This window comes from Bicyclus anynana, chromosome 18 (assembly GCF_947172395.1).
Source record: "Bicyclus anynana chromosome 18, ilBicAnyn1.1, whole genome shotgun sequence".
NCBI lineage: Eukaryota > Metazoa > Arthropoda > Insecta > Lepidoptera > Nymphalidae > Bicyclus > Bicyclus anynana.
The window spans coordinates 2,088,079-2,110,820 of NC_069100.1; the positions used below are offsets into that span (position 1 = coordinate 2,088,079).

The following is a 22,742-nucleotide window of genomic DNA, read 5'->3' on the forward strand; positions in this document are numbered from 1 at the left end:
TAAATAGGGACCTACATCGTTTGACCCTTCTGTCAAGATCAACGATCTAATGCGCTTGTAGAAAAAAACTGTAAACTGTTTCGTTTATATAGAAGCTAGAATTGACATTTTATTGCCGCAATCGTTTCCATATTGTAAAGTTCTGGTTTGAGCTATAAGGCATAAAAAACAGTCAAAAACCTCTACTTTAAATAAAGATAAAAATTACGTTTCCTTTTTGTTTGAAGCTTAATTATATAAAATTTGTAATGAAAACAATATATCAAAAGAATCGATTCTTCAGCCGGAACAGCAAAACATCGATCAAGTTATATCGAATATTCTGTCGAGTCGAAGTGGTGTGTTTGTAAATATATTCCATGTTCCATATATTCCATTACCTCGTCCCCCTCGAATAATAACGATAATTTTTAAATTTGGGTGCGATACTAATCCATTTGTAATTAGTCTGAGAACGTAGGCGATGTGGGAAGCAGGGAACTAAATTCAGAACAAAATTAAATTGATAACAAAAGGTATAAATGTCACTTGACGTTGACATTTTAACATTGACAGTAGTGAGTAGATACTCATGGAAAAAAATAAAAAATACAAGACTGTCAATTATAGTGGACACTTGTCTTTCAAAAATTAAGTTTTTATTGTGGTTTTTATAATAAATTTCAATAAAAACGATTGATTGAAAGGCAGACCAAAACCCACAAGATAATATTATGTTTATAAATTAATACCAAGTGAATTACAACAAAATGGACGTCCATCATAAAGTTGCGAAGGAAAAATCTCTCGCTCCAGATTTGGCAGTTAACGCTGTTCTAGTTCCAAGCCAGGAACTTCCAGCTGAAACTCCCATCGTGTCCGGCTATGACTGGGAGAACGGTACGGATTACAACAAAATTTTAGAAAGCTATACTCGATCAGGCTTCCAAGCGACAAGTTTCGGGAGAGCCGTGGAAGAAATCAATAAAATGCTCAAAAGTCGTTCCGTTCCGTTGACAGAAGAAAACAGCGACTGCTATGAAGAAGACATTTTCATCAAAAAGAAAACAAATTGCACTATTTTCTTAGGTTACACTTCAAACATGATTTCCTCTGGGCTCAGAGATACAATACGCTTTTTAGTTAAAAACAAACTTGTAGATTGTGTAGTGACTACCGCAGGAGGTATAGAGGAGGATCTGATTAAATGTCTCGCACCTACATATGTAGGTGAATTTAATTTGAGTGGTAAAATGTTGAGACTGCGTGGAATTAATCGCATTGGTAACTTGTTAGTGCCAAATGATAATTATTGCTTGTTTGAAGAATGGGTGACTCCCTTGTTGAATGAAATGTTAGACGAACAAATTAGTGATGGCACTGTTTGGTCTCCTTCAAAGATAATTGCTCGTTTAGGAGAGAAAATTAATGATGAGACTTCTGTTTGTTACTGGGCCTGGAGGAACAACATACCTATATTCAGTCCAGCTTTAACAGATGGTTCTCTAGGTGATATGATGTATTTCCATTCATTCAAACGTCCAGGACTGATTATTGATATATTAGGGGACCTGCGTCGACTAAATACTATGGCTGTTAAAGCAAATAACACTGGTATGATCATATTGGGAGGTGGTGTTATAAAGCATCATATTAATAATGCAAACTTGATGAGAAATGGAGCAGATTTTGCAGTGTATGTCAACACTGCAAGTGAGTTTGACGGAAGTGACTCTGGTGCAAGGCCTGATGAAGCAGTTTCTTGGGGGAAGATACGTCCAAATGCGACACCTGTCAAGTTGTACGCAGATGCAACTTTAGTGTTTCCATTGTTAGTAGCGCAGACATTTGCTAAGTATCACTTCAGCAGCAAAAAAAATGTGTAATAATTATACTTACTTAATCTCAACAGATTTGATAGTATTTTAATATAAAGCCCCAAAAAACATCAAATTGTATTATAGTTTAAGACTTGTAATATCATGCATTGATTTTTATTGTAAAATAAATAATTAATTTTAATTAAATATTTGTTTTATTTGGCATAATACCTTCCATATGTTTATATTTGTATACCTGGATAGATATTATTTACACCCAAATATATGTTTTTTTTATTTAATAAAAATATTGTAATAAAAAGGATTTTATATATTGTATTTTAGAAGTGTAATTTGCCTGGGGACAAATTGAAAAATTAAAATATTAGTAGGACGATGACTTTAAATGTTATTATTTTTTTAGCATCAATTGTGTATGATTTTTGACAAATTAACATTCTTTTATTAAAAATATTCTCCATTGAGGCAAACTACCCTCTAATATACAATTATTTTTTATTATTAAGAACCCATATTCCGCTCACTGGTGAGCACAAGGCTCCTCTCAGAATGAGAAGGGTTAGGCTAATGAACTTCACACACCTCAAGCTTTACGAAAATTCCCAGGTATGTTTACCTCACGATGTTTTTCCATCACCGTTTGAGATGCGTGATATTTATTACCATAAAATGCACATGACTGAAAAGTTGGAGGCATACACATCCAGTTGGTGTCCCGGACCGGATCGTAACCTACACCCTCAGAATCGAAGGCAGAGGTCCATTGAGCTATCACGGCTCAATATTAAAAATATTCATTATAAAAACTAAATTTTTAATTACTAAACAATGATTACATTATTTATATACAACATAAATGTTATATTACTATTGCGTGTATCGGAACGCAACTGGTGTGAATGAACTGTCAAATATGCAGTGAAGCTAGCCGCTGTCTGGGTCTGCAATTTGTAGTGTGCGTGTGTTACTGAAACAAAAGTTGTCATTGTGTGCCATACATGAAAGCGGTTCTTGAAAGCTTTTTCAAGTTGTGTCGAGTGAACTTTGCATTCGCAGTTATCCGGTGTCGGTCGCGTCGTGGTAGACGTATCGAACTTATTTACTTGTGCTTCCGTTCAAAACACTGCTATCAAGCGTCTTGTAAATAAAAAGATGGTTTTCAAAAGTTAATATTTAAAAAAAGAACATTATTCAAAGTGGATATTGAGTACAGTGCGAGCAAAATGTGGTTCCGTTTAATGTTTTTCGTTTTTCTTACGCTATCCGGTAAGTATTTCTGTTGTCCATAGCATCCTTAGTCCTTTGCCCGCTATTTATAGGTGTTTGCTGCCAGATATTAATGGTATTTAGTTAGGATATGTAATTCGTTGCACGTTTTGGGATCCTTTGATGTGCGTTGTTTGTCGGCTAAGCTTTCGTTTGATCGTGTCGGTGACTTTGTTTGGAACCAACGTGCGTCCAATTCGATTGTTTTGTTTCCTTTTTTTTCTACAGTTTATTTTAGGTACAAATTGGAACTGAACATTTAATCTTTGTCTGTTTATAATTAGACGATAAACATAAACATGAACATTAATAATTCTTATAAATCGGTTTTATTTGAAGAATATTTTTAAATTGCTTCTACAATGTTAAATAAAACTATCATTGTTTTTTTGCAAATAAAAACAGTTAGTTGTGGTTTTGAATTTCTTTATAATAAAATTTGCTAACTATAAGATTTCACTCTCATAAAATTTGCTAACCATGAGATTTCAAGAATTCTTAAATTTTCATTATGGTGAGCTTAGACTCAATGATGCGATTTTTTGAATAGTAACATACCCTCCTCTTTCCTGAGTATTGATGGTACAACTAAGGTTGATAATTAAGACCAAAATAGAGAATAGGCCTGCTGGTTTTCTGATGGTAATTATTTCTTGTGACAAGCTCTAATTTATTCCCTTTTGATTACTAAAGTTCAGGAGCTTTTTTATAATCTCTTGAATTTAGAGTCATTATCATTTTTCTCTGGTTGTGTAAGTGCTATCTCCGTAATGGGACTTCAGCAGTGTACACCGCAGATAGAGTCATTCTTCTTCTTTTCTGGGCTTTTTCCGCATTTGGCCACTAAAGGTTGGTCGTTGTACATCAGTCCACTTGGTGCTGGTCCCCACTGGAGTTACTCCAGCCAACCGAGCACTTCAGAATTATAGCAGGCCTCCCAGGTCGCTGAACGCCTTATGGAGAGTTGCTGTGGACCCAATGTGTCCTGTGTGTTGTTCAGATACAGCTCTGCATCTAAGCATAACATGTATCAGTATTTCTTCCTCCATCAGTCCTCTGTGCATAGTCCTTTGCACAGAGGACTGTCAGACAGTCATTCTTCATTAAGTTTTCATTAGTCATTCATGATGCTAATATATTGATGGTTTTCCAATCTCTTCCTGTAGCCTGATAAAGAATGTCTTATTTAATTTTTGATTGATCTCATTTCAAGATCATGGTGCAATTGCTGGTTAGTTACAAACCAATTTTTGTTATAATTCGCAGTATCTTGGACTGAAACCTTTGTAGTATTTTCATTTTGTTTTTAATTGAAATTAAATTTCTATTTTATTATTTAGTGATAGTTAAATTATTCAAATAATGTCAACAGTTCTTGTAGAATTTTAACAGAGACAGTATGGTTTCAGGGATCAAATATTTATTCCCTTTGTTTGCTGAAAGCTTCCCATTAATTAAATAATTTTAGAGCTCATTCTCGAAAAATGTACCCCTTTATAATAATATTTAATTATAACTAGCGGACGCCCGCGACTTCGTCGGCGTGGAATTAGAACAGTTTTTTATAAACCCTTCGGAAATCATGGATTTTTAAGTAGCTTATGTGTTAATCCAGAGTAAAATCTATTTCCATTCCAAATTTCAGCCAAATTGCTTCAGTAATAGCGGCGTTAAAGAGTTCCATCCACTCCATTCCAGACATCCAAACAAATATCCATACAATCATCTATATAAACTTTCGCGTTTATAATATTAGTAGGATTATTTTTTCTTTAGTTTAGTTTAGTCTTTTGATTGGAACTTGGCTGTAGCACTGCTATGTGCCTACGATAGATACCTGGAAGTCCTATCATCTTCATAATAACCATTTCATAACAATGGATGTTTGTATATGTAATGTAATCTCATATGGCAGACCATGGCAAACAGTGCACAAATATTTTGCTATGCTGATACATATTCTATTACTAAGGCATTAGGGTTGAGTTTATTTTTCATTGTTATAAAATACAGTGTTGCTAAGTACATACTTCTGAGCTTATGCGTACATTAAACTTGAACTTAAAAGTAGATAATTATATACAATTTAATGCATTGCATTGTGTAATAAATTGACATTGTGCATTTAATTTAATTATTTTATTGTTTAGATGAAGTTCTTGTTTTATGAACTCCAAGACTTAGTTGCAGTTTATTCTGTTAAATTTAATTATAGATAGATGCTAAGATAATCATCTCTCTCTATGTATAGCTTCAATTAACATAATACTCATCTGATAGAGATATTTTAAATGCTTGGTCCATATGACTATTTTTAGCAGACTCAGAAGTGGATTATGAAAATAAGAAAACCAATGTCGAACCAAGGTTATGATTCACATATTTGTCAGGCCAACTTAATTAGCAAATCAAACTGTAACCAAAATAAGGCCCTAGAATGGAAGAGAATGACCTTGAGTGGAGTCACGCACTTGTGAACGTTGTGTGTAGGGTTAAAGATGTCTTTGACACTTAACTAGCACTCCCCTTTTCTACTCAAGTCACTTCACGCAAAATTCCGAAATTGATAATTGATTTTTCACGCGTTTTCTAAAATTAAAGTTCCATTAATAAACTATGGGTAAAATATACAAAACGGTCGTAAGACCTGTCGTGCTGCTGTATGGATTAGGATGTGGGGCGGTAAAAGGGACAAATAATAGAATAATGTTAAGATGGATGTGGGAAAAGAATGGATAAAACAAGGAATGAGCATAAGGAAGTTTAAAAGTGTTGCCAGTGACAGAAAAGTTGAGGAGTAAAAGGTTAGTTTGGTATGGACATAAAGGAGGGTGCAGAAGGATGAAAGTCGTACCAAAAGAATGTTGAAATTGCAAGTGGAGAGAAACAAGATGAGAGGAAAGCCAAAAAAGAGATGATTGGAGTGTGTAAAAGGATAAATTGACAAATGATAGAATCAATGGAAGAAATTTGACATTTTGCCAATCCCACTTAAGTGGGATAAGGTACAGAAGATGACAGACGTTTGTCTATTTGTTCGCGATAAACTCAAAAACAGAACAGAACACCTAATAAATAATAAAAAAAATTAGACAACTCGTGTTCGTACCTAAATTTTGTATAGCTATATAAAATAACCATGATATACCATTTCGAAATCTTCTTGATAAGCTCTGTTTGATACCCATATCGCAATATGTGAAAAAAAAAATCTCGAGTCGTCACAGTCGTCATACTGTTTTTTTAGGTGAAATTATCACCTATCTAAGAACACTTGCGTTATTAAGACAAATGTAACGATATCTTAATTACATAAATCCGTTCAATGGTTTGGCAGATATGAGGTAATAACTAATATAACTAATATTATCAAGCTGAAGAGTTTGTTTGTTTGATTGAACACGCTAATGTCAGGAACTACTGGTCCGATTTGAAAAATTCTTTCTGTGTTAGATAGCCTATTTATCGAGGAAGGCTATAGGCTATATTATCCCTGTATTCATACGGTAACGGGGGTATTACGTGGGTAAAACGCAGCGTCATTTTGTAAAGAATATTACTTACATACATACATACAAGATACGCGCGAAAAACAACCCTTCTTGTAGTCGGGTAATAAAAAACTAACTGCTAAAAATACGAAAGTTGAAAGTAGACAAAAATTACATCAATATACATAATTAGGTAGGTTGGTACATGCAAGTCAATAAATCACGGGCTATTGGTTCTCGTTAATTAACCCGGGCCGGTCGGACGGTTACCTGGCTCGGAATACATCCATTATTACTGTTTGCGACTTTTTAATTAACTCCCGATATGGCGCGCCCAAATATTGTTTTTTTTTTGTAAAAACCCCGGAATTTTAAACTATTAAGTTCAAAACTATTAATTGTTTTATGGACTATGGATTGTTTTGTATTATTAGGTGGGTTCAATTCTCTGTTCAGGTTTGAATTTGCTGAAGCCGTGATTTTTCAAGTTTTGACAAGTTAGCCCTTGACTACAATCTCAACTGATGGTAGGTGACGATGCAATCTTAGATAGCGGGCTAACTAGTTAGGAAGAGGATGAAAAATTCACACCACTTTCGGTTTCTACAGGACATCGTACCGGAACGCTAAATTGGTTTGTGGTACGTCATTAATCCGTGATAGCCCAGTGGATATGACCTCTGCCTCCGATTCCGGAGGGTGTGGGTTCGAATCCGGTCCGGGGCATGCACCTCCAACTTTTCAGTTGTGTGCATTTTAAGAAATTAAATATCACGTGTCTCAATCGGTGAAGGAAAACATCGTGAGGAAACCTGGATACCAGAGAATTATCTTAATTCTCTGCGTGTGTGAAGTCTGCCAATCCGCATTGGGCCAGCGTAGTGGACTATTGGCCTAAGCCCTCTCATTCTGAGAGGAGACTCGAGCTCAGCAGTGAGCCGAATATGGGTTGATGACGACGACGACGTCATTGCCGGTAGCCAGTTACCAACCAGACCTGGCCCAATTATGAAAATCTCAATCGGCCCAGCCGGGATCAGAACCTGCGTCTTGGAAATCCACGGCGCATACCATAGCGCCACGTAGGCCGTTTTTTTATTTTAGGTCTTTTTACAAAATAATAATACAAGTCGAGTGTGTATTCGTGTGTGTCATTAGATGTATATGTACATAAATACAACCCCCTTTAGAAATGTGTACGTAGGTTCCTACTGTCATATCGAGTTAGTTTTTTTTAATTACTACTCAGAACATTTCACTGTCGTAGTATCCACTTGTATGGAGAATTTTAATCGCATTCTAAACATACTTTGTTGTTTTTAGGGTTCCGTAGTACCAAAAGAACCCTTATAGTTTTGCCATTGCATAGTTACTAGAAAGCATTAATAATTTAGCGCGAGTATGTATTAAGCACGCTAACTAAGTGTGAAGTAAAATCTTTAAAATTACATTTTTAAGGTAACTCCCTATATATAAAGTGAGGATGATTTGATGAAAGTGATAATTGGATAGGTTTTTAAAAACTATTATGGGTATGTTGCTACCATTTTTCGATTTAATGATTCACTTGTGAAATAAGAAAGCTTAAAGCGCTAATTTTTGTTACAGTCAAAAATGTGTTTAGCTGACAAAGGGAGGGAGGGCTGGATACGTAAAAATCTTAAAAGTAGGATATTGTAAGAAATTAGAAGGAAAGCTATAAACAGCTAAGTAGGTTCAAAATTGATAAAACCGTTGTAGCCGACAAAGCAAACCAAAAACCACTATATTATATTATATTAATGTACGAGTAGGTCGAAAGATAATTAATTTGGGTTTTCCGCTTCCTTTTCAACTTAAGGCGCTATGTATAGATGGATAAATTACTTATTAAGCTAAAATTTTGGTTATAAAAATTTTATTTCTGACATTGATGTCAATTTTAAAGCCTACGTTTTTAGAGCCTGCGTTAAAATACTATAATATAAGTCGATATCGGTGACGTACAACTACAGAACCCTAATTCGCGACCAGACGCAAACTTGGTATGTTTTTTTTTAATGCCTTACTATTTGTATCCAATACCAAACACTATCTTCGCTATAGTAGCCTCATTATCGTGTTAATTGTCTCGTCGCGAAAGGGTGAATAATGAATACATTATCGATAAATGTGTGTGCGATTTTTTCAATTAAATTATAGGTATCGTAATTATTCCACATCTGCTTATTGTAACTGCTATTGCTACATCTGCAAATGTAATAAAAACGCATTTGTGTGGGTGAATTATTAGTAAAACACTCGTAGGTAAAGTTGCCGTTTAGTGCTTACTGATGGTCCGTATATTTGTTATTTGATATATGTATATTCTTTAAGATTATTTACTTACTAGCGGACGCCCGCGACTTCGTCCACGTGAAAGTCGCTGTAAACTTTCAACTACCCCTATCCTACCCCTATCCTACCCTACCCCTACCTTACCCTACCCTACCCTACCCCTACCCTACCCTACCCCTACCCTACTCATTAAGGCTGCAGTTTAGTTTAGCAGGCTTTATTTATTCACCCCCCCCCCCCCGCGAGTCGCGTCGAGCGCGGCAACCGTTACACAAAAATAATTCATATAGCATATGCACGCGCGATGGCTTAGCGTATTTCTTGTATAACTTTGGTGTTTCTTTACCGATTTTTATGATTCTTTTTTTATTGAATAGGTAATAATATTAACTTTTTTAGTTAGGGATGAGTGATTAGAAAGCTCCGAGCTGCTAAGCTATCGGGAGTTACACGTGCTATTGTGAGTCAACCATAAAAGATAGACATATATATGCTGTTGTGTTTTTATAGATAATTTTAAGGAAAACATTTCCGTCATACATGATTTCTATGTAGCTTTAACCATTAACGCTGTACACGCGACGGAAGCTTAAAAAATTGAGTAACTTCTCCCGTTTTCTCAACATTTCTCTTCACTGCTCTGCTCCTATTGATCGTAGCGTAATGAAAAGTATACTATAACCTGCCCAGGAGTATGTAGAATAATTGTACCAAGTTTCGTTAAAATCCGTCCAGTAGTTTTTGTTTCTATAAAGAACATACAGACAGACAGACAGACAGACAGACAGACAAAAATTTTACTGATTGCATTTTTGGCATCAGTATCGATCACTAATCACCCCCTGATAGTTATTTTGGAAATATATTTCATGTACAGAATTTACCTCTCTACAGATTTATTATAAGTATAGATAGCTGAAGCCGCGCGGTTTCATCGGCGTGGTTCCCGTTCCCGTAGGAATACGGGAATAATATATGCCTTCCTCGATAAATGGGCTATCTAACACTGAAAGAATTTTTCAAAATCGGTACAGTAGTTCCTGAGATTAACGCGTTCAACCAAACAAACAAACTCTTCGGCTTTATAATATTAGTGTAGAAGTATAGATATGTAATTTGGTAATTGTGACTATTTGTATTTTTTATATTTGCACACTATTAATTTAGTGGAATGTTGTATTCTTGCAAATTAACAATTATTATTATTATTATTATTATTATTGTAAAAACCAATAACTTATTGACGATTCAAAATCTGGGGGTACCTATTTACAAAAATTGAGGTCATCAAGCGGGTTGCAGGGAACCATTGGATGCTGGCGGCTCGAGACCGTTGTTTTTGGAAGTCCATGCGATAGGCCTATGTCCAGCTGTAGACGTTCATTGACTGATAAGGTAAGGGTAAGGTTACACAAATAAATAGGGGCAAAATAAGCTAATTACGTAATAACTTGAGATAGAAGATATAAGGACTGAATAACAGTCCGTAATTAAGGGACCTTCTATCTGTAACCGACTTGGTATTACATGGATCTCACAGAAGTACAGAACAACTGAGTTGCGAGAATTGGTATATTGTACAAGTGTTGTTCTTGATGGCATAGACTTTTCGGGCATTAGTTCTGCGATGCGTCAAGTCAAGACGAGAAAAGCGTATCTAGGGCACATACTACAGCACGAGAGATATGAGCTCCTACAGCTCATCATGGTGGGAAAGATTGCCGGTAGAAGAGGAATTGGTCGCAGAAAGCAGTCCTGGTTAAAGGACCTCAAAGAGTGGACTGCGAGTGCCGCACATCTATTGCGATTTGCGATAGATAGAGAGGAGTTTACGAAGCTGAATAAAAACCTTCTCTAGTCGGAGAGGCACTCAAAGAAGTAGGGTTGACTTGAAGGTACGAGAAGGCAGTCCTTGGGCTCAGGAATTAAATATATATTCGTGACCATAATGTTTAAGCTTTGTGTTTATTAACGGTGAGTCTAACAACATTATGAATGTAGCGAACCATGGTGCTGGGATGTATTCCATCTAAATTCTAAACCATTTTCCAGACTTCAGTGCGCCCAATAACAAATATTCCCTCTGAAGGTTTGTTTGATAAGGTTACCTATCACTTGATTTGAAATAGCTTTTTTATCTAACTTATATTTACTTACTTAAAGTAAACATGTTTCGAATCTGAGCTAGTCTTAGCATGGATAAGCATTTGTGGACTCAATCTAAGTCTCCGTAACTCGCGACTCCCTAAAATATCTGTAATATTAGTGAAGTTCTTGAAACTTGAGCAAGTCTGAGCTGAGATAAGCAATTGTACACTCAATCCAAAGCTCAGTACGCACGAGCTTCTGGTTGCGATATGACTGTCCCTCGAGGAAGATATCTGTGTAATAAAGTAAAGTGTTCAAGACCTAAGCAAGCCTGCAGAGATAAGCAATCGTGGCCCTGTGTAAGGCTCCATACGCACGTGCGACAAGTTGCGACTTGCGACGCGATTTTTCGTAATATTTGATGTAATATGTAATGTCTAAATAAGAAAGTAACCCGAGACCTAAATAAGAGATATTACTACCTGTCAAGAGATATTATAAGTTACGATACGACTTTCTCTCGAGGAATATATTTGAGTGATTAATTAAAATGCTAAAAATCTAAGCAATCCAGAACTCTGGCTGGGTAGAAATGTGCGATAAAATGCGACTTGCCAACTTACCAACAAACAAACAAACAAAACAAACAGACAAATATTTTCAATTGAAGTCACTATATTTGAAAAATTCGTTGTTTTAGCAAATTTATTTTGCAATTTATTGCGATTTTGCAACCGTATACCATATTATTTTTTTTATTTGTGTTGTGTGCATTCATGATGAGCATTCTAAAGAAACTCTAAATCTCTGTTATGGACTTAAAAATAAATTTAGTGAAAGTTGTGAACCCTCACTAATGAGCAAAACACATCACCACTAAAATCAGCTTCACCACAAGGTAATAAGACATATTGTGACGATTATTATGTCGCTAAGACTATGATACGACTATCGTCAGTGTGTCTGTCGCCTTAGGCTAACAAGCGGTGGAAGAAAAGCACCCTCGCAGCCCCGCGCAGGGGCGCGTAACTATAAAACCCGACATATTTACGATCCTGGATATTTTCCCCCTTGTTTGTAGAGTTGTGGTGTAAGCTGAGACATTATCGCGAACAGAGTAAATAGAATTTAAAATCCCAACGCTGCAACCAGTGGCACGCACAGGGTGTTTACTAAAGGTAAGCACTATAAGAGACACTATGAAATCTTGATAGATTTTATTTTGTGGTGAGATTGTTTTGTGTCACGATATATGTAGAATCTCATTTAAGAACCGTATGGGTTTGAATTTCGAAACAAGATAAACGTATTCCACGTAATTTTGTTCCTTATTCATTATACTGGGAAACAACAATTTGAAAATAATTAACTAAAAATTTCGAAACTACATAGGTAGTATACGTTATAATGTATGTACGCATGAAGTTTACACGACTGGCTAAGTTTTCTTTGGCATTGTATCGGCAACAATTTAAATAAATCTATTTTGAAGTTCTACATAGTGATGAAAATTTTTGATTCCTTGGCACGAAAATTGCAATAAATTTATAACCTAAACAAAATCCTAAAGAATATGGAGTTTAAATTGATGTTGATAGTTAATACAACGTTAGCGAATTACGAATATAAATAAAATATTCATAAATACACTCAATTACAATTCATTCTTACCCGCTATCGCTTGTGACGCGAACCAATCAAGAAATCATTGGAAAATTTGCATAGCGCTAATCTAAATTCGACTCTAATCCGTATTATCTAAAGTTGAGATTTGAAATTACCACCGCTCGCTCATTGTACACTCAGGCAGTCGCACCGGTTTGTTTTTAGCCTTTTTTTTCAAAATGTATATTTCTATTTTTCATATCCTAGATGGAACGTTGAATTGAAACTTAGATAAATTTGCATCGGCATTTCGAAATCAGTTTTTTGTGTATAAGACAGGGAACAATTTTTATATTCCAGTGACTTTTTTGAATACATTTTGTAATATTTTATTCATAATATTCAGTTACAAATCCCGTCTGAGATTTGTTAGTATGAAATATTTTTAATCCCTACAGGTTTTTGTTTGAAAATGTATGGACTTGCTAATTAGAGTGAGACTTTTGAAATCGATTTGGTTTATGCTGTGGTAACTTTTAGTAATTCGGAATAAAATATGGTAGGATTAAAAACTGCTTGTGAAATTGTTTTGAATGGTAACTTCACGATTTATTGTTAAGAGTATTTCTTTTTGCGTGTAGTGAACGTATTATAGATTTGATTTCATTTTAGTTACTTTCCTATACTTTGTTATAAAAAAAAATTGTTTAGACAGATCGATGTAAGGATATGTAGAGAAATGTCTGCTACTCATTCACCAATTGCTAAACAAATCTGATGAATTCTTACACACTCATGGATTGTGTTCTGGTGTAGCAGATTTACTCTGCTTGAATCCGCGGGGTAGAGTATTTATAAAAGGAGATGGTCCATTTCAGGTCCACTGTTGTACCCTGTATCATAAAAATTAAAAAAAATACAAGGATCTTATTAAAATTTATTAAAATGAATAAACTAAAAAAAATAAAAATAAAATTAAAACCCAAGTTTTTGAGTTATATCAAGATGGCGCCCTTAAAGCAACTATTACATGACAATTGACAGCGTCAAATTGATTACTGCATTGAAAACGTCATCAACCCGCCATTATTACCCTTAATAGTGTTGCATTTCTCGGGAGATAATTAATATTATTTCGAAAGAATTAAAGTAAATTCGTAGATTTCTATAATCAAAAATGGTTAAAAAAAATATTTTCTTTTATTTTCGCTAGGGTACAATGACTGGACCTGGGCTCCATACAATTTTGGACCATCTCCTTTTAAGGGAGTTTCTCCTTGTGATGTATTTGTCGGGGGAACTACTGTTGTTTATTTCTCTTGATAACCAATATAACTGTATTTTGTTTGCTGGTAAAATGACAGGCACGTGAAGGTTAACATGAGAAAGATGTTACATATCTTCTCAGATACAAACGTTAAGGCTTCGAAAATTAGCAAATGTATGAGAATGACATTTAGCGATAGGTCATGTGATCAGTCGGATATGTCATTCCAACACATTTTTAATATTTTTAAGCGTTAACGATTGTAGAAAGAGAATATTTATGTAACATGACTAGAGCAGCTGTTATAGGCAATAGTTTTCATGCATCCTACTAAACAATATTGCTCGTTCCGTCAACACAAAAAAGATACGTAAAACGCCGTTTAGTAACTAAATACTAAGCTAAGTTTATTACTTAGAGTATCTATTTAACTCTATCTTCGTAAAGCAAAGCAAGAGAGGACACTATAGAATAATGCGGGTAGTACGTAAAGTAAATATATTCAGTGCACTGTATTTTGTTGAGTGCCGCAAAACGCTTGACACAGTCTCGCCGAGCGACGGCAAGCGAGAAGTTGGCTCATGCCTCAGAATAAATTATAATTTGGTACTAGTTATAGCATTCCTAGGTTTTAAACACGGAGTTTTTAATTTCAACTAAAATTGTGTACGAAAAATAATTATAGCTGATACCGAAACATTTCTTTACTCATTAACTACCCTTTGGTTAAGACAACACTCTTAAGCATTATACAAATGTATTAAATTACGAAATTCTGACTTCTTCTTCTTCTTGGCTTCGAGGACTAAGAATTCGAGAAAAACTTTGAAAAAAAAAGAGCTTTTATTACTACACTCACTACTTCCTACTAATATTATAAACGCGAAAGTTTGTGTGGATGTTTGGATGTTTGTTACTCAATAACACCGCTACTACTCAAGCGATTTGGCTGAAATTTGGAATGGAAACTCTGGGTTAACATTTTACTTTGGATAACTATTTTTATCCCGAAAAAATCCATGGTTTCCCGAGATTTGCGAAAACTGATGATTTTGATGATATGAATGATTGTTACTCTTTCACGCTTCGACTACTGAACCGAATTAGCTGAAATTTGGTATTGAGATATATTATAGCCTGGATTAACACATAGGCTACTTTTTATGCCGGAAAAATCCATGGTTTCCGAGGGATTTGTGAAAAACTAAATTCCACGCGGACGAAGTCGCGGGCGTCCGCTAGTATAAAAATAAGTCTGTATTTCAGTTGTGCGCTACATTACGGAGTAAACCGTAGGGTGTATTCGGCCAAGCGTGAAACATTAATTGCCCTCGAGTTTGTGTTCTCGAGTCATTCTCTTGAGACTTTCGCGGTAATTAAGGGTCACAAATTATCATTATGGCTGCCTCTTTGAATATTATGAGGTGTTCATATTATACCTCGTTGGTCCAATGGTTAGTTTGTTTCTGTGTTTACAGATTCAATGCCTTTGTCAAAAAATTCAATTTCTTTCAAAGTTATGAAAGAAATTGAGTTTTTTTGCAAATAACTCTGGATGATAAATAATTCCAGATTTATGTAAATTAGTTTTATCTGGCCAGCAGGCTAATTCACTATGCTAGTTGACATATACGAAATTGAGATTGTATGTAACAAATGTCATCCAGTGCCTACTAGTGGATATCATACAGTAGGTAGATGACATTTCTCAATTCTCAACAGCGGAGTCTTATAGTAATAGGATTAAGGCAGCCAACTTTCTGAAAACTGGACTTATTGTGGATAGATGGGGAGGGGGGGGGGGATAAAAACACAAAACTTAGGTACAAAAGTCAAATGCCCTTGTATATCACACCTCTCCCGCTCTTACGCCTCATGTTACGCCAAATTATTTCAAAGCGGGATTACATCTAGCATTACGGGACGGTCCCGCAGAATACGGGACGGTTGGCCGCCTTAAATAGGATCCCGTTTTACCCTTTGAGTACGGAACTCTAAAAACCATCTGATGAGATCACACTATAAAAACGCTCTATGCTTGTCATTAGTAAAATAAGCCCGCCGATAGCGACACTCAACCCTGAAATTTGGAAAGTGGCCTTAAGAGCTGCATTGTCCTTAGCTTGGCTTGGTTGTTCGCGCGAGGGAAACTCTCCTGTTTTTCGAAATTTTTCCTGCGTTTTCACTTGCGTAGAGTAGTTACGAAACTAAAGACTAGTTCCCATTGCAGAAAGAAATAAAAAAGTATAAAAACTGAAACTTGACTACAGTCAAAATATACGTATTTTACGTTAACTTAGATGTCACAGTTCTAAAGAAAAGTAGACTTTAAGTGTATGGTTTGAATTTTAACTCGATACCCCCATGCGTTTCCGAAATAAACGTCTTGACAAACACAAACAGACAAAGTGTTATTAGTGGTAGGGTTCCGCCTTTTCCTTTTAAGATACGAAACCTTAAAAATAAAAGATTCCGTTGGATTCATAACCTCTTCTTTTTTTGAAGTCAGTTTATTAGTGCTTCTAATTTAGCTTCCAAGATTTGACCTACACATGCTAACAATAAACGAACTCTTGTGAAAAATACTGGCTTCGTATGAATGCAAGAATTGTTCGCTATACAATAAAGGAACTATACACCTATTAAAACGGTAAAAAGCCTCTTTTTAAAACGGTTCTACTATATAATTGTGCTTTTTACAGAAATGTTGAAAAAAATACGGGCCAAGTATGAATGTACGAATCGTTATGTAGATCGCTTTTCAGGCCAACTCTATTATTCGCGAAAGAAAAAAAAAAGAAACTATACCTTGTCCTTATTCTTTAGTGAGAAAAGTTGAAAAAAAAACCTGGCTAAGTATGAATGTAAGAACTAAGATCGCTTTTCAGGCCAAGCCTATTATTCACGAAAGAAAAAGAAAGGAGCCAAAGCATTTGCACGTTGCTGTGGTTTTGAAGACTCCTCAAGCGTTTCAGTGCGATGACTAGCCATTTGTAACAAGAGGTCGTGGATTCTACTCCCGTGTTAGGTTAAATTTGTATCGCCTCGCCTAAATTTTCAAACCGCCTAAATTTTCGAATTTTCAAACCACCTTTATAAAACAAGGTTTGTACTCGCGACTATGCTTGACACGTATCTATACGTAATATCTGTGCGATTGTTTGCAATTTTTTCATGTATGTGATGATTACGAAAATCGGATGATTATTTCATGCAAACAATCACTGTTTGCATGAAATAATCATCCGATTTTCGTTATTTTTGCAAACATTTTACCAAGGGAAAGTTTTCTTATTATTAAGGCGAGGTAAGTTTATCAGTACTTAAATCATGTTTTTAAATCTATACTAATATTATAAAGCTGAAGAGTTTGTTTGTTTGATTGAGCGCGCTAATCTCAGGAACTACTGGTCCGATTTGAAAAATTCATTCAGTGTTAGATAGCCCATTTATCGAGGAAGGCTAGAGGCTACATTTTATCCCCGTATCCCTATGGGAATGAGAAACACGCGGGTCAAACCGCGTGGCGTCTACTAGTATTTAATATTTCCCCCTTTCCAAAGAACGGTGACAACAGTGCAGCCTTACAAGTTCCAATCAATCTTGAGCTTTCAAGTTTTAAAATTTGTTAAAACCATTTCATCACTGGTTTCTCAAGAAACCACGCCAGTGAACCCTGATTTTGCTCTCATATACTTGGGAATTTCTTTACTTTCTACTTAGACCAGCGGACATCCTCCCTTAGAACTCTTTAATCCGACCCTTTCGCAAAATCCAATCTTAGCGGACTTCTAGTAAAACCTTATTCCCTGCTAATTTTCATCTTCGAACGTTAAGCGGTTTTCGATATTTCGTGTTTGTATCCTTGATCGTGATGACGTTTCGCTTTCAAATTTAGATTAGTCAGGCCTATACCCTTCAGACCGTAATAAGGAAATGCTTCTTAGATTCATGTCAGAAAATGCTCAACTACTTACTACCACAGAATACATAATAGATACTATTAAAACCCTAGTCAATACCATAGGAAGTGATTATTTACACGTAAACTGTCCGGATTCATTTAATTTCATTAAAAATTAAAAAAAAGCAGTTGTCATACATTGTATCTGGTTTATGTAATTAGTACGGTTTGGTATGACTAGTTTTTTTTTTTTTTTTTTATTCTTTACAAGTTAGCCCTTGACTACAATCTCACCTGATGGTAAGTGATGATGCAGTCTAAGATGGAAGCGGGCTAACTTGTTAGGATGAGGATGAAAATCCACACCCCTTTCGGTTTCTACACGGCATCGTACCGGAACGCTAAATCGCTTGGCGGTACGTCTTTGCCGGTAGGGTGGTAACTAGCCACGGCCGAAGCCTCCCACCAGCCAGACCTGGACAAATTAAGAAAATCTCAATCTGCCCAGCCGGGGATCGAACCCAGGACCTCCGTCTTGTAAATCCACCGCGCATACCACTAGCTTCTTCCAGGACCATAAGTCTAAGGCATGGCAAGTCCAAGGCAAAAGGTCAGATTAAAAAATAAAAAAAACAAGTAATAAAATTAAATACCACTACCCCATACTGTACGGGGTAGTTGAAAATGTAACGTTTTATGCACATAACTAATATTTAAGGCGCGCCATTAAAACGTTATGAAACACGCGCCCGCCACTCCAGCTCCACCAGCCGGGATGTAACGCGCCGGTAGGGTTGCCACACGCGGTCAAAATACAGTTCATTAATTTTGACGACCTCTCTGGCTCAGTTGGTGCAGCTGTGGTTCTCAACAGATAGGTCCAGGTTCTTATTCCCAGCACAGTGTGCCTAGTGACATTTTTCAATGTTTTCATACTTTCGCGAATTTCAAAGGAATTGAAACAGCGCCATCTAGTGGCACTACTGCACAACTGTTTCAATTACTTAGAAATTCGCGTTTACGGTTATGCGATAGTCACAGTATGAAAACTGCCACTAGCCACACTGATCAGTTTAGGATTTTGATGTGTATGATATTTTCGTTGTTACAGTCATCTAATCTAACATTGTGTTTTCAGAGGAATTACATAATTATCGTAATTTTAAATTAAAAAAAAAAATACGACAAACCGCTATTTACGTAATCTCGGTAAAATGTTAGGTAATCGTAAAAACAAAATATCACTGCCCCTGATGTAAAATGGCGAAGTCAAGTCAGATGATCACATAAAAGAAAATACAATGAAAAACGATGTAGTGACTCATTATTTGAGTTGTACACCGAGATAAAATATTATACATAATAGGCTTGCTGGTAGGATAGAGACAGGACTGGGACTACTACGCCGTGATTGGTTGACATTTTGTCTATTTCTCTTCACGAGATATGTCTTTGGTCGCACGCTAGGCATACTGACCAAACTAATCAGTAAATATAAAAATTGTATTAATTGTCCCGTGTAGGGAATTCAATCAGAATTCCTTCATAGTTCTAGACATTGGTATAATTACGCTAAAGATGTCACGAAATTAGAAGTATTCGCGAATTCCTAGCAGTAGTGGCAGCCCTAGCAATTAAAACTCTCTAACTGTCGGCTAACGAATCGCCTCTAGCCTCGGAGTGTCGCGCGACTCATTACACGCGCCGCCCTGCTCGCTTGTCGCGAGTGTGACACTTGCCGATCTCGCTACACTAAACATGGACGCGCGACACAAAACATACAATAATATGTTGGATAGAAATCGTTTTTGGAATACCCACCTATTTCTTTAAACTTGAGAGTCCGTAGACCCCAAAATCCATTCTTAGCCGATGGTTACTAACTATAATTAAACTACCTCCCTGCCAAATCTTTGTAGGTATGTCCACTTTTGATTATACCACTTATGAGTAACTAGCTGACGCCGTGCGGTTTCACCCGTGTGGTTCGCGTTTCCGTAGGAATACGGGCATAATATATAGCCTTTCTCGATAAATGGGCTATCTACCACTGAAAGAATTTTTAAATCGGACCAGTAGTTCCTGAGATTAGCGCGTACACCCAAACAAACAAACTCTCCAGGTTTGTATATTAGTATAGTATATAGTCTTCTATCTTTATGTATCAGATTCACGCTTGACCACAATATCATCCTGATGGTAAATGGTTTTAATGTACTTACTCGTAAAAGTGAAATATGTTTAACTAGCCGACGCCGCGTTGTTCCCGTTCCCGTAGGAATACGGGGATAATATAACACTGAAAGAATTTTTCAAATCGGACCAGTAGTTTCTGAGATTAGCGCGTTTGAAATTTATAATATTACTATAGATTTTTATTTCTTAACAATAAATAACTTTATAATTTTTTTTTATAAATTTTTAATAATGTTTTGTATTTTATACTTATATTGTTAAAAATTAAAAAAAAAAGAAGAAATAAATAAATGAGACATTAATAACTTTACTTAAAAAAGTAGTTCCTGAGATTAGCGCGTTCAACCAAACAAACAAACAAACTCTCCAGGTTTGTATATTAGTATAGATTTGTCAAACTCTTACATTCGCATCTATCATTCGTCAATGACCTTTTCGCTAACAAGCCAGGCAAGTCAATCTTTTACCTCTCAACTTTTCCGTCAGTGATGATATTAAAACCATGAGTTAATAAAATACGAAAAAAATTAAGTAGTTAGTTATCAACAGTGCCTTTTCAACGTAAAAATGTGGCTTTCATCAGAGAACACAATGTGAACGCTATATAGGGCAGGGCGCCGGACGGCGAAGCCCCTCGTAACGAGATGCCCCGCAGTCGCGGATGTCATGTGGTTTTGTATGGAATCAAAAAAGTCACATGACCCAGTATATGAAGTAATGGAATAAAACGCAAAAGTTTTTTCGTTAAATTCAGTTTTAATGCTTTTATTAACTGACATCGAAGAAGTGAGAGGTTTACAAATCCATGCGTATTTTTCATTTGATTTTTGCTACATCGTAAATCTTTTCAAAATCCTTTTTGGCTAAACGCAAGTATGTGTTTATAGATTGTAGTCAGATGGACAAAACGGAAAAATGTTACCCAAAATAAATTCTACATAAATATCCCTCCCTCCTATAATGGTTTCATATTGTAAAATCTTCTGGTTTCATTTATAATAGAGTGTCATGATTATTAAATTCTAACATTAAACTTGATTGAAGAAGGCATAAGCAAAAGCCAGTAATACAATAAATCACCTACCCCCAGGCAGTCGGGCGGAAAGCACTGTAATTACTCCCTCTTCCTTAATAACGGTGTTTTAATATAATAAAGTTGTCAACATTAACAATATTACACTGTTTTTCAGTTCGTGGCTTTTGATCCGTTATATCAAATGAAGGGAAACAACGACATAAAAGCATATCCGCTGATGGGTTGCATGTTCGCACTTTACTCCCTAGGGATTTTGTGTTGTTGCACTATTTATAAGTATGGGCTTTTATGATTTTCACACGTCGGCGTCGTATGGGTCGTATTTAGCATCTTCAGAACCTAATAAATTGTGAAGTGTTATAGTAAGTAATATAGTCTACTATCTTTATGTATCAGATTCACGCTTTACCACAATATCACCCTGATGGTTTTGATGTATTTACTCGTAAAAGTAAAGTATGTTTAATTTTTATATTTTTTCAATTTTAAAACTTTACTTAAAAAAAACATGTAGGTACGAGTCTAGAAATATTCTCATTTATTTTCAAAAATACATAATAAAAATTGTTTTCTTTTGTTTCAGGGCTCCTAGCCATGGGAATAGATGGTAAGCTATATAACTTCTGTCATGTAAAAAGAGCGATTTAGCGTTATAATTTTTGTAGCTTAAACCCAATTTGAAGTACGAGTATAATTACATTGAATCAACTTAAAAAATATAAATAGTACGAGGAAAAATATTTTTTCAGCGCTATTTGATTCTCGCAACGATATCTTAGCTATACAAAATTTTAACGTCACGGTGTTTGTGATGATGTCATATTTAGGAGGTGTGATAAAAGTGACGTCTATTTTCACCTTTTACGCACCATTTAAGTCTTGTTTTCACAATTTTTTTTGAAGGAAAATGAAACGAAAAAAAAGAACAAAGTTCATACAGAATGTTGAATATAGGCATACTTTTAATGTATTTTGGTATTGTCATTGCGTGAATAAAATAGGAAACCACTGCACAATTTTCCCTAGTCGTCAGTATGGAAAAGTCCCGGAAAAAGAGGGCCCCGAGTTCCTGGCATCCCTTAGATGAGACAGAGGTGCTAAGAATTCCCAAGAGGCAAGTATTGGCTAAGAAACATCAGAGAGTGGACCGTGATCGCGAGCGCCGCACAATTATTTCGCCTCGCGAAGGATAAGGACGAGTTCAAGAAACTGACTGCCAACCTTCGCTAGTCGGATAGGCACGTACACGTAACACCTCAACATACAAAGTCTTTGCCTTTTATGTAACACCTCAACATACAAAGTCTTTGCCTGACTGACAACATTATGCAGACTTGGCAATAGACATGGAAATACAACCTAGCTTTAGTTGTATTATCTTCAGTCAAATGGGCTTCATTTCACACAAATCGATACACAATTTGAAGACAAAAGCAGTTTGTAGCACGATATGGAGAATCTAATACAAAATATATTTCTTTGATATTTTAAAATGGCTGAATATTGTCAGCCTATGTTCCTGCTATACATAAGTACCTAATTATGGAATTTGGACCATAGTGAGTCAGAAGGTGGCAGGATTCAAGGGTCTATTATAAAAAAAAAACGGGCATTTTTATATCTTCTTCAGTATAATATTATTATAAAAATCATGTCCTAAATGATAAGTCACTTACTTAATAATTGCATTAGAAACGATCAATTAATGTGTTTTACAATTTTGCTTGTGAAACTTGACTTTTTCATAAGACAA

The 22,742-nt window shown here is 35.7% G+C and overlaps 2 protein-coding genes across 3 annotated transcripts in view; both read left to right on the plus strand.

Annotated features, from left to right (window-relative positions):
• Positions 1-559: 559 nt before the first annotated feature.
• LOC112058117 (probable deoxyhypusine synthase) lies at positions 560-2,006 on the plus strand. The gene has a single exon (XM_024098807.2). The coding sequence runs from the start codon at positions 750-752 to the stop codon at positions 1,863-1,865; it is 1,116 nt and encodes a 371-aa protein (XP_023954575.1). The 5' UTR covers positions 560-749; the 3' UTR covers positions 1,866-2,006.
• Positions 2,007-2,857: 851 nt separating this feature from the next.
• LOC112058087 (tyrosine-protein kinase-like otk) overlaps positions 2,858-22,742 on the plus strand; it is a 66,515-nt gene continuing 46,630 nt past the window's right edge. Inside the window, exons 1-2 of one of the 2 annotated variants that reach the window (XM_024098764.2) lie at positions 2,858-3,086; positions 21,573-21,596. In XM_024098764.2, the coding sequence (XP_023954532.1) occupies positions 3,044-3,086; positions 21,573-21,596 (67 nt within the window). In that variant the 5' untranslated portion in view covers positions 2,858-3,043. The remainder of the gene's footprint in view (positions 3,087-21,572; positions 21,597-22,742) is intronic. The other variant, XM_052886722.1, reaches the window with a different exon arrangement.

Bases quoted from the DNA above. Each gene is read 5' to 3' on its own strand.
- LOC112058117 (XM_024098807.2), top strand. From the start codon at position 750: ATGGACGTCCATCATAAAGTTGCGAAGGAAAAATCTCTCGCTCCAGAT.